The following is a 17,387-nucleotide window of genomic DNA, read 5'->3' as shown; positions in this document are numbered from 1 at the left end:
TTAATACCCTATAACATAGGATGGAATAAGGTCAGGAATTAATTTATGGAGTATATTATAAACTTATTTTATTCTTTATATTGCTCTACTAATGTAATGGGCTAAGCCTAATATATAGCTTTGGATACCTTTAGCCAACCCCCTAATAACGCGAAATTAGACTAGTGAAACTAAGTAATTAGTTAGGTAGGTCGAGTGCTGGCAACTTCCCACCTGTTACTTCTCGCCTCCTTAGCTCCAATCATGCCTCGGAGCCGAGTTGAGCTTGGACTTAACTCAATGCCAACATTAAAACTAATTAATTCAGTAGATCCGGCAGTGATAATAGAGATAAGATGTGCACAGTCTAGCTTCATATCCAACTCCGGCACTATATACTACCTAATCCCTTAAATATCCGCGAATAATAGTTAGCTAGTGTTGGCATTGAGTTGAGTTCAACTTTCGGCCCCAAGTTGGACGCCTGAAAGTAGGTACATACAACTCAGTCAACTCAATGCCAAGACTAGTCCCATGTAATTACTCCATACTCCATAGTCCATACTAGAGTAGGAGCTAAGCCTCCACTGGTTTCTTGGTGTCGTTCAGTGACTAGATCTTCTCGCTAACGTCCTAACAGTATCGTGATTGGCCAAATCGGATGTTTTTGACGTATCATGTGAGAAAGTAGGTAGTGTAGCTGGACGCCTTGTGGTATACTTCGTATTAGATGGAATCTTATTGGGCATCTCGCATATAAATAGACAGGCGCAGGATGCTTTGGGGGTTTCAAGCGACATAAATATTGACTTAGACAGCTATATCTCAATAGAATTGGGCTACTTCATCGGAATTCTCTACTTCCTTTCTGCGTTCTAATCCATCCATATTTTCCGTCAATTCAATATGAAAAGAAGTTTGCTATTCTCATACGTCCTTGCCACTGCGGAGGCAGTTCAATACTGCCCCCTTCTTGGACCTGTATTCCCACCCGCTGTCAATCCAGTCACATCAGAAGCATTCAACATCGCATCTCGGAATATAACTCAGACACTTGATGAGCTCGTCCAGGCGGCGGCGAATTCGTCCGCCTCTTCTATCCTTGACGATACCAACTCTTTCACCATTCAAATATATTCGGCTTCCAAAACCAACCCGCTATTTGAATATTATCACACTGCACCATTAACGAGTAACGCTTCAAGTGGTGTACATACCGTTGACGAGGATACTGTATTTCGAATTGGAAGTGGATCAAAGCTCTGGACGCTTCTCTTGTTCCTAATCGCTGATGGTGAAAAACACTTCAACAATCCGATCACCGAATATATCCCCGAACTGCGAAAGGCTGCCCGCAACACAGCTGGAAATACCACTGAAAGGAATGTCCTAGTTGATTTCACAAGATGGGAAGATATAACTGTACTTGAGCTAGCATCTCATCTGGCTGGTCTGGGCAGAGACTGTAAGTTCATTCCTATACGTATACGGATGTCTCCAGTAGCCCTCTTCTACAATAAATATCATGAATAGTTCTAACACGAAGATCAAGACGGATTCCTGGACTTGTCTCTTACCGCCCCTTCCTTGACGAAATATGGGTTTCCCCAACTTCCAAAATCTGAAATACCTCCTTGTGGCTCCATCGCGCCGTGCAACAGGTCTCGTACGTACAAATGAATCATCTGGATTCGTCTCATGAAGCTGCTAGCCTTGGCCAGAGTTCTTTGAAGGGATAACGAAGACACATCCTATGGCTCCAACATCGTTCACACCGATCTATTCCAATGCTGCCATTCAGATTCTTTCGTATGTGTTGGAAGCTATATCAGGGCATACATACGGGTCGTTGCTATCTAAACACATTCTCGAGCCTCTCAACATGACCAGATCATACATCTCCACACCACCTGATCAGTACGGAGTTATTCCAGGCGATGCGACGTCAAGTGGATGGAATATACCTGCAGGTGATGAAACTCCGTAAGTGGGAATCTCTCTATACAAACTCTCTTATTTGTCTGACTAGAAGTATCGTTGGATCTTCAACATAGAGCCGGAGGTCTGTATTCCTCAACGAAAGATATGACTACGCTCGGCCGAGCCATACTGAATAACACACTGATCTCTCCGGCCCTGACTCGGCGATGGATGAGACCAGTCACCCACACAGGCTCGATCGACTCCTCCGTGGGTGCACCGTGGGAAATATACAGCTTTCAAGGAAACGGGCGCGTGATTGACCTGTACACGAAAGCTGGAGACTTTGGAAGCTATTCATCATCGACAGCCCTGTCACCAGACCACGGGGTAGGGTTCACGATCCTCGCTGCAGGCGATGACACAACAAGTCTTGTTGCTGTGCTCTCCAATCTCATCTCCGCACAACTACTCCCTGCTCTTGAGCAGGCAGCCAAAGTTGAAGCGAACACAACTTATGCTGGTACCTACGAGTCTGTTACGGCGACAAGCAATTCCTCCATCTCGATCTCCATAGATGACGGTCCCGGTTTGAGAGTTGATAAATGGATCAGCAACTCCGTGGACATGTTCGATGTCGTATCATCGTCTGCTCTCTCGGGTATCTCCAATCCAGTCATCCACCTTAACCCTACAGGGCTGCGCACCCCATCTCAAGTTTCATTCAGAGCTATCTTCGTGTCACCGTCGGATGCAGGTTCTGGAACAGGTCCCTTCACCAAATCTTGTTCAACCTGGGAGCTAGTAGACCAGTCTAACTATGGAAATGTGGGACTTGACGAGTTTCTCTTCGAGCTGGATCCGACGACGGGTGAAGTAAAGAGTATCTCACCGCGGGCGTTAAGAGAAACTCTTCCTAAGACGTCCTAGTTGAGATTATATGGATATAAGTGTACTATGTGCAATGAATGGCCATTTCCGATCCAATTATGAATAGGACTGCGAACTATAAAGAGAGCAGACCTTCTAATGGAGGTCTACTTGTTCTATTTTCGTTGATTCGGGACCTATGCTATTCAATTACTAGCATCACTTTTTTCTACATCCATTTTTTGCCCGGCCGTTGAATCACTCGGGTTCACTCGATCCTTGGAGTCGACACGTATCCCCTCTCCTAAAGCCCTTAATAACGGGCCGGATGCAGAAAATGGATTAGGGCATAGATATACCGTCCAGATGCTGAAGGACTGTTATCTTTTTTTTTAATGCCCACGAAAGTCTCCATAAGACCGGAATCGGCTTGGCAAAGGAGCGAGATCAATTTGAGCAAATTCGAGCCTGGGCAACATTTTCTGGAATCCCGGGGTAGAAACGCCAAGAACGGCCGCGTAAATGAAAGAGGATAGATAGTGGACACTTTCGCTGAAGCGGTTAGGAACAGGACCAGGTTACCATGGAAAAGAGTAGGAGAAATTGCTGGATGGATGCAAAAAAAAAACTTCAATATCGCCCGATCGAGGATAGATAGCCGTCGCGTGCGCGTCTTGCACTAAACTAAGGTCGGTTACGGACGTTAGGGTTTCACAGCCGCCTTGCCGAATGCTTTGGAGGCTGCGTAAGTCTTTTTCTTAAGAAGCTAACGACAGCTGGACTAGTGAGGAACCTGGTAGATAGCCTAGAGTCCTAGACTAATTGTGTTTCCTATAATTAGGGTGCTTGCAGCGCATCGGCCAACTTCCGACTGAGATTTGTACCCCTCGAAACCGGGGCATGTCGCAGACAAAAGACTCTCTCTGGTTAACTCGATTGATCATCTTTCTTTTTGTTCATACTCATCTAGAACTGCATACAGCATTCATCAGCCATGCTTTCGGCACACGATAGACCACCAAAATATGAACGTCTCGATTCACCATCGGATGAAACTCTAGAGGATGGACTTCGTGCGCCACGAATGTATCCCCTACGAGAACCCAGTACTCGGAAGATTGCAGGCTGGACGATTTTTGCTGCGATTCTGGGCTTTGTTGCGGGAGTCCTGTCGATCCGCATCCACGCCATGATCATAAATTGCCATGCTTTCAATCACCTTGCACCCCGCATCCCACTGCAGAACATCCCAGGAGAATTCACTTATCCCACTCCCTTTTCGGAGGAGCCACCGCAGGGCGAGGGCGCAGGACAGATAGCAGAACCAATTTGGGACTCTTTGGTTCCCAGTAAGTCTTGAACTGATCCTAAGCAGTCTCCCTCTCTTCTACGCTTCGATCGCTAACATATACCCACTGCAACCCAGACGGACTGGGCTATTTCAAAGATGAAAGTCTTGCCCCCCAAGTCTCCATCCCTACCGTCTTCCATCAACTACACTGTCTGTATGTCATACGACGAGCCTACTATTCACAGTCCGACGACATTCAACCATTTGACCTCGGCAAAAACCGTGCGGCTCATTTATCACATTGTTTCGACTATCTCCAGCAAAGTATCACTTGTGCTGCGGACACGACTATAGAACCGGCCGAGGGTAAAATGAACGCCCACCTTGGAAGCGGCGTTACTCGACAGTGTCGCAATTTCGAACAATTGAAAGACTTTGTCGCGGAACGGCGCGCGTTCAATGCCACCGGCTTCCTCGCGCGCGAGTATGTTTATAATGTTGATTGATTGATGGAGCCCGATATTCCGGACTATTTATATTCTCGACTTCCATGTATATTTGACTCATATCTTGTTCGGTTCAGATAATGCAGAACTTCTTTTTATCTCCTTAAGAGACTCTTCTCTCTTGCTACGCTTTATGAGAGGAACGTATTTAATACGTTAGCTGTCCTCCGCCCTGTCGATCCGCAGACTTCCGGTATTCACATGGTCGTCAATATCATCGCTTAGGGTGCAGCCTCGTTCCTACCATAATGGTATCATATCGAATCTGCCGACTATACCAGTCATGCTCGATATAGCACAGTCCATTTCAATCGACTTATGCGAGCTAGCGCTGCGGTTTTTCCGCCAGTCTGTTATGCGCATCCTCAGCATAGCACATCTGTACATGCTCATTATAGACAGCAGCGATACGCGTTAATAATCACATAAGATCTTCCTGGTGAAAATCTGTCGGCGAGAGTCACTTATTCCACATCCCCTTGTTCCGGTGGTCATATGACTCTGAAATGTGGCTGTAATGTTTCTGTGGCTCCGGTGTTTAGTAGTATATTTCTGGAACTGTAATTGCCTCTGTACTCTAAATGAGTTATGAGACTTTTCCAAAGGTGAAAAGGAAAATAGTCACACGGAAGCGGGACTGTTTTCTGGCTTATATCTATCTGGAGGAGATACAGGCGTTACGATGTCGATACTCTAAAGGCCTCTCCTCTGCTGCGCTTTCTTTGTCATGTGCTCTAAAGGAGCAACATAAACATGGAAACATGGGCAGCCTTTGAGGAACTTCTTCTCTGAGATATCAGACAGTCCAGAGCATCTGAGTAGGCTGATTGTTTCCCTGTGAGTGGGGATTCGCTCTTACTGTCGAAGGTACCAAGGGTAGTTAACTCAGCAACACTTTCACCACACTGCTCCCTAGGCATCTTCATATATGTCACTAAGCCTATTCCTGAACAAACACAATAAGCGAAACTCCTTGTCACTCTATTGACTGTCCTTCTCACTATCTACTTCTCATCTTCAAATTTATTTCTTTCATCTAACTGAACCACGTCCTACTGTCCTTTTCCTACTTGCACTCATCATGGGTAATCTCTCATCAGTCTTATCAGCGTCAACTCCAGCCTCTCCAGACACTAGTACTACAGATGTTCCCAAGCGCTCCGATGTGAAAGGTATGACAGACCAGAGCAGCGTCAATACTGTCGATCCCCTTAGGACTCACAGTGATACAGGTCGGTCCTTTCCAGAAGCTAGCGTCTCTTCCTCATCAAGGCGGGCTTCGAGAAAGAGAAAGATTTCTCCCGATCATAACACGAAACTAAAATACAAGAAGCCGAGGTTCTCGACGAACCGGGAAACTTTGCTTTTGGAAGAGGCTTGTTCTCTCGACGAAATACAGATCATTCGCCAGCAGATTCTCAAGGATGGTATTCAATTAGACGACATGGTACTTCCTGATGGATATCGGTATCCTGAAGGACAACAGCAGCCGCGACAATCATCGCTTATGTCTTTGCGCGATGAGGATGATCTTCCACTTTTTGCGGGCAGTGTCATCATCCAAACTCATATCCAGGCTTTAGCATACGCTTTGTCTGAATATAGGTTACGAGGAAGAATTCGCAACCGTACCGTATACTGGGTTGATGGTTCTGTTGCGCAACACCTGGATCGGAAAAATGCCGCCGGGGTTGCAGTTGTGTCCAAATCCACGGACGAAGGATCCCCTTTTTCGTGGAAGATCCTAGGATACAAAGTTCATGGAGACATGGGTTGTCCGGATATTGAGCTTTTGGCCATCCTTCGAGCTCTACAGATCGCCTATGATAAGGCCGTCGAGAGAATCTCCAACGGTGCTCACGGAGAGCAAGAAATCCTCGTCATTTATTCCGATTGCAAAGAGGCATTGAGGATGATCCTGCATCTTACAAGGGCAAAACAGAAGGGCACGAATATATTGGTGGAGGAAGTAATTGAGCTCGCAAACGTCTTGATTTCTCTTTTCGTGTCAGTTGAACTCCACTGGGTCCCTGCGCATCGAGATGTGCCAGGCAATTACCTGGCTGACTACGCGGCCAGAAGGGCGTGGGACAAGACATTTCGTTTCGAACTGACCACGAGAGAGGAAGCACTTTGTAGGGACTATAAGATGCGGTCAAAGTGAGGTTTTAAATCATTCGCAGATGTCATCCGGCTCTCTGATATTCTGCAACCTGTCAGACATGCTATCTGTCCATGATCAATGGCGATTGTTCTGCCCGTATAGAACTGTTTGTGTTACTAAGGTTATCACGCGCGTGGCAAAGGCGAGAGAGGCTATTCTGACGTTGGATTTGTACTGTACTATGAATATTCAGAGCGTCACACATGGACCTCGCAGGTTTCTGAACTCTTATGGTACGATGTGTCTAATACAAACTTCAAAATGTCACGGCTTCTATCGATCATTTCATTAAATTCTGACTCGCTTGTTCCTGAGCATACCATGAATATATCTAGTGCTATACTCTGGGAGATAGAACATGTTGTGGAAAGAGTAAACCTATGATATCCGAGTCAAAAAATATATATATATATCCCGGGAATACCCACAGAGTCCAACAGGAATCGGTGCGAATATCTCCAGGCGCCAAGCCAGGTAAACTTCTACATCAATCAACACTGCAGTCGGTACGGATTCCTGATCAGCGACGTTGAGCTCGTGCCTATCCGCAAGTTAGACGAGCATGGAGATCTTGACCTTGCATGCGCATCCTATACCTTGGACTGCCCGAGGCGATCCTGCACGGCCACAAATGACAGTTCTCCTAGCTCTCTCGTACATGTAAGGATAGGATAGGAGATCGGCCTTTTTTTTTTTTTTTTTCTATCATTTTTCTTAAGGCTGCTTATAGTTGCAACAGCTTCGTAGGAGGCGAGGAGCTTGAAGGTAAAATTGATAAGTTTGCGAGGTAACATACTTACTTCCTAATGAATTTTAACCTTTTTTTTTTCTTTTCTCGCATATATACATATATTCTTCATCTACAATGGAATAGGATACGTACTTAAACCGTCCATCTCGATCGTAGATAAAAATAAAAAGAACCCGTTTTTAACACATGCCCTACTAACTTAGTAGTTAGTTACCTGGTAGTTTAGGTAGGTATATTATACCCACTTGTCCAAATTGAGCAATGACTTAAATGACCTCGATATCCTCCCAGAATAACAAAAAAAATCAGGCCAGAGCAATAGATTGAATGATTTAATTATCCAACCGCTAAGTCTACTAACTTCTTGCTTAGAGTAACTATTATATACTATGACGTTACTTAGTCCAGGCACTACCTAACTAGTTACTTCCCGACGTTTTCCCGACGTCATGGATCACGTGGTGATAGTTAACTAACCAACAGACTAAGCTTAGCTAAGCAGTTTTTGGCCCCAGGCTTTAACTAGTTAACTACAAATGAGTTATTGCTTAACTAATAAGGCGTTTATAGAATTAGTAATAATAATGCTTTGTGTGTAGTTAAGAAGCTTTTATTATTATTATTATTATTATTATTATTAAATCTGTTTTTTTTTTTGGCCCCAGTCTTCGCTGACTATTGCCTCGGATACTTAGTTAGCGGTGAAGGGTATGATCGGTTCCGAAACCGAACCCTGGTTCTCAGGGCCCTATGCATGGGTCGTGCATTGGAGTAGTAGATAGAATCATGGTAAGTCATTCAGATGAACGAGTCAAGTAATGATATGACGGAGTATTACTGTCTAAATGGCTACTGTCTAAATGGCGGGCTACGAGATTGATTCGTATATGTACACTTTGTATTCTGATTAGGACTACACTACTGCAGACTAGATAAGCTAGACAGACATGAGGAGACAATTAATCGACCTTGTATACCAGGTCTATTGGCAACATCCCTCATGGCCCAAGGGCGGCGGTAGTATGTATGTACATACAGAGAGATAGACGATGCTGCAATGCTGCCTGCCGCAGCAGTTGCTGGATCTTATGCTCTTGATCAAATAACGACACCCGACGCCAGACGAGAAAGGAACCAGACAAAGACGCCATCGATATACCGCGGAAGAGACATCAATTCGTAGACGCTGCATGTACGTGAGGAAAGAACGGGTCTCGGACCCGGGAGAACGATGCTGGAAGAGAGAAAGGGAACTCTCGCGTGTAGCGATAGTTAGGTACGAGCGTAGAAAGACGGAAATGAGAAAAGAAAAGAAAAGAAAAGAAAAATCTACTTTTCTAGCAACGTCTTCATCTCCGCACAAGCCTCGCGATAAAGCACGTTGACGCTGTCCTGATCGCGGAACGGATTGGGCGATTTGTCCCAGGCATGCGGGACCTTCTCGATCATCATGGCGCGCACCTTCTTGCCTAATCCCTGGAGGCGGCGGACAAAGACCTGACCTTCGCGCAGCAACATGTCCCACTCGCACATGTAGAGGAAGACGTTGTGCGGTAGCGCTTCGGCCAGCAGCTGGTCTGTGGCCAGCGCGGGTGAGGCATAGGGGGAGGTGCGGTCATCGCGGTTGGGCACGTAGGACTCGTCGAAGAGGTTCGTGAAGAAGGACGGGAGAGTCTTCTCGGGGAGAATGCTCATGGCACGACGATGTTCCCGGGGCAGCACAAAGTCGAGGATCGGATACCACGAGAAGATGGCCACGACGTGGAGCTCGTTGGTGGCATCGAGGAGCTGTTGCGTCGACTCGTACCGATGCAGCTCGGGCCGGGCCTCACCGCGGACCTGGCGGAGACGGAGCGGAACGGTGACGGCCAGGTTGCCTCCAGCGGAGAAGCCGGTCAGGATGACCTGAGAAGCATCGATCCCCAGATCGGATGCGTTGCTGGCAAGATGGAGCAGGGCATCGACGCCGTCGTCGACGGCGGCGGGAAACGGATTCTCGGGAGCAAGTCGATAGTCGACACTGACGACAACCGCACCGAGCTCACAGACAACCGTCTGGGCCCAACGCGCATCGTCTGTCGCACGGCCTAGAGCAAAGCCTCCGCCGTGGAAGTTGACGACGACGGGGAGCCGTCGACCGGCTTTCCGCTGGTCTGCATAGTCCTCGGGACAGTAGAAGTGCAGCTGGATGGACCGACTGCTGTCCTGGCAGGGAATGCTGCGCGTAAAGGTTGGAGATGGAGAGCGCGGGCTGATGACATGGTGGAAGAACATGCCAATGCGCATGAGAAAGCGCCAGAAAATGGCTTGGGTGTAAAGCCACCAGCGGGCGACGGCCATGGCCGCTTGTGCAGGTGACGACCCAGCAAGAAGAAGATAGGTTGGTGCAATAATAATGCAGCGTTCGTATGGCCAGACAGACTGAGGACAGACAGGAGGGAGATTATTTGGGGACGGTCAGCGTGTTGGCAACATGACTGGACGGAGTTAGAGACGTGCCGGCACGCCTTGGCAAAAGATCCAGATAGATAAACTAGTCTGGGATGGGGGGGAAAAGGGACTTTCCAAAGGTACTTACATCTCACGTCTGGCTGTCGATCAGGCCAGGAATACAGAATGCAATTGAGTGCTTCCCTGGATGCGTAACTACGGTAAGCCCTATTAAACCAATCTGTAGTAATCAGTGGGCGGGGTCGTGTAAGGATTAATTAATTATAGCAACAGTTCCAGCTGTAACTGTTTAGTGGGAAGGCGGCAATCAATGGATCGATTCTGAATAATAGTAATCATCAGAAGGGGGAGAGAGAGAGTAGAGAGAGAGAAAGGGAGAGGGGGAAGTATCTAAGCTGAGATACAATAATAATAATAATAATAATAATACTTAATCGATCGCATCAACATCCGGCATGTCCGCCATCGCATTCTGCACCAAAACCGGCTTGATTGGTAAGGACGCTCTAACTAACTATCCTCATTTGCATCCGCTTCCAGTAAGTATCGGCCTCGATCTCGTTTTCCTGCTCGCCAAGCCCGCCGGTCGCTTTTGCCTGATTCTTTTTCTTGTCTTTTCTTGTCTTTTACTGCTTGTTCCTGTCGCTCTTCATGACATAAAGCGCCGGTGGTTGACATCATCTGTGAAAAGCCCGCCGCACGCAGTCAATAAAACCGCAAATTGCTCCCGCGCAATAAGTAATAATACAATCTTCATTTTCCAGAATAACAAAGCATCATATTCTTTCCTCTCTGTTTTCTTTTTTTGGTTCATTGATTTCCAATCGTGCACCAGAAAAGCTGTGCCACCACGATTATTATTATTGCCATCTCCCTCCCAACGGTTGATCTGGGTCGGGCCCGCATTGCAACCGAGGCCGATAGCGAATCTGAAAATCGGTTTCGGCTGCCTAGAACATCCGTCTGAGAAGGGGTACCTAGGTTAGTTAACTAGTTAGTTAACCTGATTGTCTGCGTTCGCTGATTAAGGCTGTTCAACTAACTAACTAACTAACTAACTATTCCCGGCCCTAGAGTCGCTTCCTACATCATAAAGAGCCCGCCTACTCCAGTCCCCGGTCCGCATCAACGTTGATTCTCATCTTTCTTATACCTTATACCCTTCGATACCCTTCGATATCCCTCGCAACTCAATCCCGTGTGAATGCCCCGTGGACTGTGGGCCAAGATGTCCATCAAGCGTGCTTTGTCCAAGCTGACGCCGAGCAATAAGCACGATGACAGTAGCAGTGGCGGCAGCCCGCGATCGCCCATCTCGTCGCCCCGTCGCAGCATTGTCGGCTTTCTACGGGACAAGGACTACATTTCCTCATCAGACGATGTGTCCGATGACTCGAGTTCCGGCGTCAGCAAGAACCAGCAGAAGCGCCTGGTGCGACAGCAGCGCCGCCAGGCCAGATCCCGTCTCAGTGAGGAGCAGCGCTCCGAATCAGAGCATCGTCGCCGCGAGCGCGAAGAAGAAGCGGCGCGCCAAGAGACTCCAGAGATGAAGGCACGGTACGGTGATCTGCCGCTTCTGCAGTCAAAGGAGCGCCCACGGGAGGCACGATTTCCGCTGGACAAGGTCTCCAAGGACATTGTGGGCCAGCAGATCCTGTTCACTGCGCGGTTGCATATCGTTCGCCGCATGAGCGCGAAGCTCGTCTTCCTTGTCTTCCGTCATCAGCTCACCACCTTCCAAGGCGTCCTCCATGAGAAACCCGGTGTTGCATCAGTCAACATGGTCCAGTGGGCGGAACATCTGCGCACCGGATGCATTGTGCGCGTTCGGGGTACCGTTCGGGCCCCGGAGGTGCCCGTCTTGGGATGTACTATCCACGATGTCGAGCTCGAGATCGAGCAGCTGCATGTCATTGTCCGTCGTGAGGAGACCGTTCCCTTCAGCGTCTACGAGGCCGAAGTCCGCACAGAGGAGGAAGACCGCGTCGAGGGCCGCCACAGTCACATCCCTGATCGAACCCGTCTGGCGAATCGCATTCTGGATCTGCGCACACCAACGTCGCAGAGTATATTCCGCATCCAGTCTGGTATCTCTCAACTCTTCCGGGAGGCTCTCAATGACCGGGACTTCATTGAGATCCATACTCCCAAGCTACAGGGCTCGGCCACCGAGTCCGGTGCTTCTGTCTTCCAGCTGAACTACTTTGGCCGCCCAGCCTTCCTGGCTCAGAGTCCTCAACTGGCCAAGCAGATGGCTATCGCATCCGACTTTGGTCGCGTCTACGAGATTGGCGCCGTCTTCCGTGCCGAGAATTCCAACACCCATCGCCATCTGACGGAGTATACCGGTCTGGATATCGAGATGGCCATTGACGAACACTACCATGAGATGCTTGAGACCATTGACGCCACCATCAAGCATATCTTCAAGGGTCTGTATACGAAATACCGCCGCGAGGTTGATGTGGTCAAGCATCAGTTCCCCTCCGAAGACCTGGTCTGGCTGGACGAGACCCCTGTGATCCGCTTTGCGGATGCTATTCGCATGCTCAATGACTCCGGGTGGCGCACTGAGGACGGCCAGCCGTTGCCGGATGACGAGGATCTGTCGACCCGGGACGAGATCCATCTGGGAGAGCTAGTCAAGGAGAAGTACCACACCGACTACTATATTCTCGACAAGTTCCCTGTCGGCGCGCGTCCTTTCTATACTATGCCCGACCCAGAGGATCCCCGTTTCACCAACTCGTTCGATATCTTCGTGCGTGGTCAGGAAATTGTGTCTGGTGGTCAGCGTATTCACGATCCCAAAATGCTCGAGGAGAACATCACCAAGGCTGGCATCCGCCCCGAGGACATGGAGGACTATCTCGAGGGATTCCGCTGGGGCGCGCCTCCACACGCTGGTGCTGGGATTGGTTTGGAGCGGATGCTGATGCTGATTCTCAAGATTGGCAACATCCGTCTGGCCTCGCTCTTCCACCGCGACCCCAAGAGCTTCCCTCCCAAGCCGCCGATTCTCCAGCTGCGGCACCCTGAATCGTCCACCTTGGAGCCAGCCTGGCAGAAAGAGCACAAGGCGGCCAAAGCTACCGACGATAACCAGCTACAGCCGCTAGAGCACCTCATCGCTAACTATGGTGATGCCACGTCCACCTCGTGGGGCGACGAGCGTTACAAGATCTGGCGGGACTACGTGACCGGTGCCGCCGTTTCCTATATCCCGATGCACGGCTATGCTATCATTCCGGGTAATCCGCTCTGTGATCCCAGCCAGTATGGTCGTGTTATCAACGCGTTCCTGGGTTGGCTCCGTCGCGAGACGAAGCTCAAACCCATCTGGCTTCTCATCTCTCCCCAAGTCGAAGATTTCCTCGGGGAAAAGCTCGGCTGGCGCACCTTGTCCTGTATCGCGGAGGAGCGGGTTGATCCCGCTCGCAACCTGGCGGCATCAGACGGTGAGATCTCCCGCAAGATCCGCCACGCAGAGAACGAAGGTGTCAAGATCACAACGCTGCCCCAGGGCGAGATGGTGTCAGAGGAGGTACGCAAGAAGATCGACAAGCGCATTCAGGACTGGTTGGCCAACCGCAAGGGCACTCAGATCCATCTTTCTGAGATCCAGCCCTGGCGCGACTCGGAGCATCGCTGGTACTTCTATGCCACAGATAAGGAGGGAAATATCTGCTCCTTCGTGGCCCTGGTGCAGCTAGCGCCCCAGAGCGGTATGCAGGTCAAGTACAGTTTCGACTTCCCCGGGGCGCCCAACGGAACCATCGAGTACATCGTGACTCATGCCATCCAGACGGCGGCCCAGGCAGGCGTCAAGTCGCTCACCTTCGGTGCTGGTGCCACGGCCGACCTTCGACCTGGTCACCACATGAGCGGAGCAAAGGTCAAGGTGCTGCAGCACACCTATGAGGCTGTTGTGCGCCAGTTCCACCTGACTCGCAAGAGTGAGTTCCGTTTGAAGCTGGGTGCGCACGAAGAGCCACTGTATATTGCCTACCCTCCCCATGGACTAGGATCCAAGGGTATCCGGGCAATTCTGCATTTCTTCGAGGATTAAAGCCCGAGGACAACTCCCTTTTCATTTGCATCTCTGTCGTCCTACGTGGTCAGTCTACTTCAATACCCAATACTAAAGAATAAGAGAAGAAAGTCCCAAGAGGATGGGATCACATTAGGCGACCTGGTCCTGTAATTGTTCGTGATGTTTGGTGATGCATTTACATTTACCTGTTTTCTTTGGTCGGATCATGGGTTCCATTGAGTCGAAAATCTCCAGATTCCCCAGTTATTCCCCCTGACGTTGTCGGTTGATTTGTGTTTAGTGATGCCGTGTTATGTCTGTTATGTCTGTTACGCCTATTACATGTTTTCTTGCTTTGGTAGCTATTCATGTTTCCCCCTGTATTCTCCATGAATGCCACGTATTTATGTCTCGTTTTCTCTCTTATCGAACCTTTCGGGTATCCTTTCCATCCGTACGTGTAACTCCGTCGTGGTACGGTCTCAGGTTCTCTTTTGACCCTAAATTGCAAGCTAGAGGTGATCAAGGGTCTCTGCCATAGACTCGATTAAATTGCAGAGAGATCAATCATCCGCAGGACACGTATGGATCAATTAGCTCTCATAGACACTGCCAAGTTCGCAATAGATGAATGTCTGTTTCGCGGTCTACAGGCGCAGGCGTGACACGACCATATCCATGGTGCTGTTTAAAATGACAAGATTGTGTCGAATCACTCAATAGGTGTGCCTGTAGTTATTGACCACTTTCATCACACATGTTTACCCACGCACATCAACGAGGAAGACCTCAGAGCCTTTGGAACTCGAGAGGCTCTGCTTAAATGTGATTTCTGAGGGTTCTATATTGCTAAAATCCATCGCGTTTGCGTTTAACGTGTCTGGAAAATCTCTTTGTTGGATAGGTAGGTAGGTAGGTACTGAGTTGAGTTCCAAGGTGCAAGGGCGGTTATCTAAATTTATTAGAGCAACCTTTGTTAACTTAATTGCTGCTTTGTTTCTTCCCATGTGATGTTAATGGCTGAGTGGTAGCGAAATGTTTATTTTTATTTTATTTATTTTTTTTTTTTTTTTCATAACTACTACTTACCTAGGTAGATGTCAACAACATACCGCTTTCCTTTTTACGACTTCAAAATAAGCTCCCTAGAATTGTACCGAAATTATACATGTAGATAACCAATTTGCAACAGATTATCTAGTTCGATACTATTACCGTATAATATCTAAGTGTTGGGGGCGTTAATGAGTATCTCGATGTTTGTCGCGTCTACCAAAGCCGCTAGCCTCCAGACCACCAACCGTGGAAACTTGGTCAGACTCTCTCCAAAAGTTCAATTAATGTCCTGGGATGACTATATTTTCATAGCCAAGGGCATAAATTTCTTCTTGTCTGCCAGAAAACTCAGGGGGCTGGTATCCCGTAGTTTGGCATTCTGTACCAATCACCGGCCACAACGTGTTGACCTGACTAGGTACCTGAGCTGTCCTGGCGGGGAGCCAGGAACTTGCGCGATTGTATGATACTCTGAGAGTGATCTGGCGAGTCATAAGAACTTTCAAAGACAACTGATCGAGATTTCTACTTTCCATTTTGATATTCCTCTGCCACAGTCGGCGCCTTATTGTACAGTACAAGCAACGTTGTGTGTCCTGAAATAATAAGTATGGGTCCACATGTAGTGCATCACCATATGAACAGGTTAAAATTTCTTTCTCCACTCCTGTGCACGAAGTCTAACATAACGCAGGATATTCTCCGAACGTCCGGTCAAAATCATTGTCGGGGGAGATGCAAAAGACTACTACGTACATCCAGGTGTCTTAAGGCTCCATGGTTCGTCCGCCTTGAACACTCGACTGAAAGAATCTTGGAGCAATGGCGAGACCACACTTGATTGGACCGATTGCGATGAGCAAACCGTCGCATGCGTTCTGAGTTACCTCTACACTCAGGATTATTATGTAACTCCACAGTCGACTGCTGAGGATGAGTTACCGTCTGAACAAGGTTATATCGACATTCGCAAAGGTAAAAGTGGAAAATAACCCCCAGGTTGGAGACGATTCGGCTAATTCAATTGCAGGCGTCAGCGAACAGGTAGATATAAAGTCTACCGTTGCTGAATGTTCAGAGACCGATGAACCTGTTCCTGATCGGCCTCTAACTCCCTTGAGCCGATGTATCAAAGCCGGATTACCCGCAGAAAGTGTCAAAACCGCTGCGGGTACTGTGCGCAAAACGGCCCAGGATCCCGATGTTGGCATAGGAGCTGCAATCCTTATTCACGCAAAGGTTTACTCTTTCGCGCATCGCTTTCTGCTCCCGCAACTTGAGCAGCTAGCCTTACAGCGCCTTACGCAAGTTCTCATTCTTCTCGACGAGTCCGAAACACGATCTCTATTCTCGTACCTTGCGGATGCCGTCCATATCATATACGACGCAACGCCGAGCGCCAAGGTACAGCAAAACCCGGCCAGGAAATTGCTATCGCAATTTGTCGCCCTGAGATTCACCGCGCTTGCGGGAGAGAGTCTCGACATGCTCATGGCAGAAGGCGGAGACTTCGCAGTGGATGTAACGAGGAAGTTGACTCGGCGGCTTATGGCAAACAGTGATAGCACACACTCCTTGGCTGCAGAAATCGATCAGCTTCACCTTTTGATCGAAAGGCTAGAAATATCAAACCAGGAATTGGAAAGCAAGGTCCGGAAAGCCGAGAAAGAGATAACTGAGTGGGACAGCTTGAGTCGCGGCGTTCACCAGACGAGCGCGAAAAAGAGGAGAGTAACTCTAGCTGCACCACCTAATGGTCTTCATAACGGTGATAACGGAGACCTAAAGTTTCCGTTGCCTGGAAGAGACTACATGTAACACCATGATATTAGTTGAACATTGAAAGCCAGCTGATAGAATATCTATGTCAGCCTAAACGGCCATGTGGGGTCATCATTGGAAGACTGCACCCATTATGACATGGAGAGAGGCATTTCCTCCACTGGTACATCGGACTGATAGCTCCTCAACAAATCGTAGCGAGACTAATCTGGGCATTTCCCCTTAGTAAGGACTGGCGCAAGAGAGCCGAAGAGTACAGCTGAATATGGAAAATGAAGAATTGTAGTCTCGTAAATTAGGACGACTCAATGAAGCATCCAACATAAGAGAAATATATTTTCAACCAAGACTTGAGTCCATTGCTCTTCGTAATCTCTTCCCACATTGATCCTAGCAGAATGGTAGTATGAAACCTGTGCATAGACGGATCAGAAAGCAAGTACCATTTCCGGTAAGGCTGTTGAATAATCTTGCTAGGGGTTAAGTACCGTCAACTTGAATGGATCTCATAACCAAACGTGCCATATTATGTTCATATTAATTTGGGCTTCTTCTCTTTTTTCCCTCGAGTTCGAGGCTAGGCC

At 48.3% G+C, this 17,387-nt stretch overlaps 6 protein-coding genes across 6 annotated transcripts; 5 read left to right on the top strand and 1 right to left on the bottom strand.

Annotated features, from left to right (window-relative positions):
- Nucleotides 1-885: 885 nt before the first annotated feature.
- Nucleotides 886-2,829, top strand: C8Q69DRAFT_433107 (putative beta-lactamase; the record flags this gene model as incomplete). The annotated part of the gene is made up of 4 exons (XM_028628509.1): nt 886-1,444; nt 1,532-1,645; nt 1,701-1,962; nt 2,034-2,829. The coding sequence occupies 4 exons, from the start codon at nt 886-888 to the stop codon at nt 2,827-2,829; spliced, it is 1,731 nt and encodes a 576-aa protein (XP_028484603.1).
- Nucleotides 2,830-3,534: 705 nt separating this feature from the next.
- Nucleotides 3,535-4,897, top strand: C8Q69DRAFT_276191 (hypothetical protein). Its single transcript, XM_028626857.1, has 3 exons — nt 3,535-4,118; nt 4,196-4,544; nt 4,644-4,897. Exons 1-3 carry the CDS (start codon nt 3,764-3,766, stop codon nt 4,645-4,647), a joined length of 708 nt encoding a protein of 235 aa, XP_028484602.1. The 5' UTR covers nt 3,535-3,763; the 3' UTR covers nt 4,648-4,897.
- A 637-nt stretch (nt 4,898-5,534) lies between these two features.
- On the top strand, nt 5,535-6,998 carry C8Q69DRAFT_468380 (hypothetical protein). Its single transcript, XM_028630685.1, has 2 exons — nt 5,535-5,738; nt 5,799-6,998. The coding sequence occupies exons 1-2, from the start codon at nt 5,648-5,650 to the stop codon at nt 6,728-6,730; spliced, it is 1,023 nt and encodes a 340-aa protein (XP_028484601.1). The 5' UTR covers nt 5,535-5,647; the 3' UTR covers nt 6,731-6,998.
- Nucleotides 6,999-8,810: 1,812 nt separating this feature from the next.
- C8Q69DRAFT_486855 (putative lipase) lies at nt 8,811-9,821 on the bottom strand (the record flags this gene model as incomplete). Its single annotated transcript, XM_028631940.1, has 1 exon — nt 8,811-9,821. One exon carries the CDS (start codon nt 9,819-9,821, stop codon nt 8,811-8,813), a length of 1,011 nt encoding a protein of 336 aa, XP_028484600.1.
- Nucleotides 9,822-10,343: 522 nt separating this feature from the next.
- On the top strand, nt 10,344-11,027 carry C8Q69DRAFT_276158 (hypothetical protein). The gene has a single exon (XM_028626856.1). It carries the CDS (start codon nt 10,388-10,390, stop codon nt 10,916-10,918), a length of 531 nt encoding a protein of 176 aa, XP_028484599.1. The 5' UTR covers nt 10,344-10,387; the 3' UTR covers nt 10,919-11,027.
- A 133-nt stretch (nt 11,028-11,160) lies between these two features.
- Nucleotides 11,161-16,839, top strand: C8Q69DRAFT_507334 (hypothetical protein; the record flags this gene model as incomplete). The annotated part of the gene is made up of 3 exons (XM_028632880.1): nt 11,161-13,928; nt 15,716-15,996; nt 16,052-16,839. The coding sequence occupies 3 exons, from the start codon at nt 11,161-11,163 to the stop codon at nt 16,837-16,839; spliced, it is 3,837 nt and encodes a 1,278-aa protein (XP_028484598.1).
- Nucleotides 16,840-17,387: the final 548 nt, after the last annotated feature.

This window comes from Paecilomyces variotii (assembly GCF_004022145.1).
Source record: "Paecilomyces variotii strain CBS 101075 chromosome Unknown C8Q69scaffold_6, whole genome shotgun sequence".
Taxonomy (NCBI): domain Eukaryota; kingdom Fungi; phylum Ascomycota; class Eurotiomycetes; order Eurotiales; family Thermoascaceae; genus Paecilomyces; species Paecilomyces variotii.
The sequence above is the reverse complement of the archived record's forward strand: the minus strand, read 5'-3'. Positions and strand labels throughout refer to the sequence as shown.

Coding starts and splice junctions, on each gene's coding strand:
- C8Q69DRAFT_468380 (XM_028630685.1), top strand. CDS start 5,648: ATGGGTAATCTCTCATCAGTCTTATCAGCGTCAACTCCAGCCTCTCCA. Junction 5,739..5,798: donor CAAGCGCTCCGATGTGAAAG/GTATGACAGACC, acceptor ACAGTGATACAG/GTCGGTCCTTTCCAGAAGCT.
- C8Q69DRAFT_276158 (XM_028626856.1), top strand. CDS start 10,388: ATGTCCGCCATCGCATTCTGCACCAAAACCGGCTTGATTGGTAAGGAC.
- C8Q69DRAFT_276191 (XM_028626857.1), top strand. CDS start 3,764: ATGCTTTCGGCACACGATAGACCACCAAAATATGAACGTCTCGATTCA. Junction 4,119..4,195: donor TTGGGACTCTTTGGTTCCCA/GTAAGTCTTGAA, acceptor ACTGCAACCCAG/ACGGACTGGGCTATTTCAAA.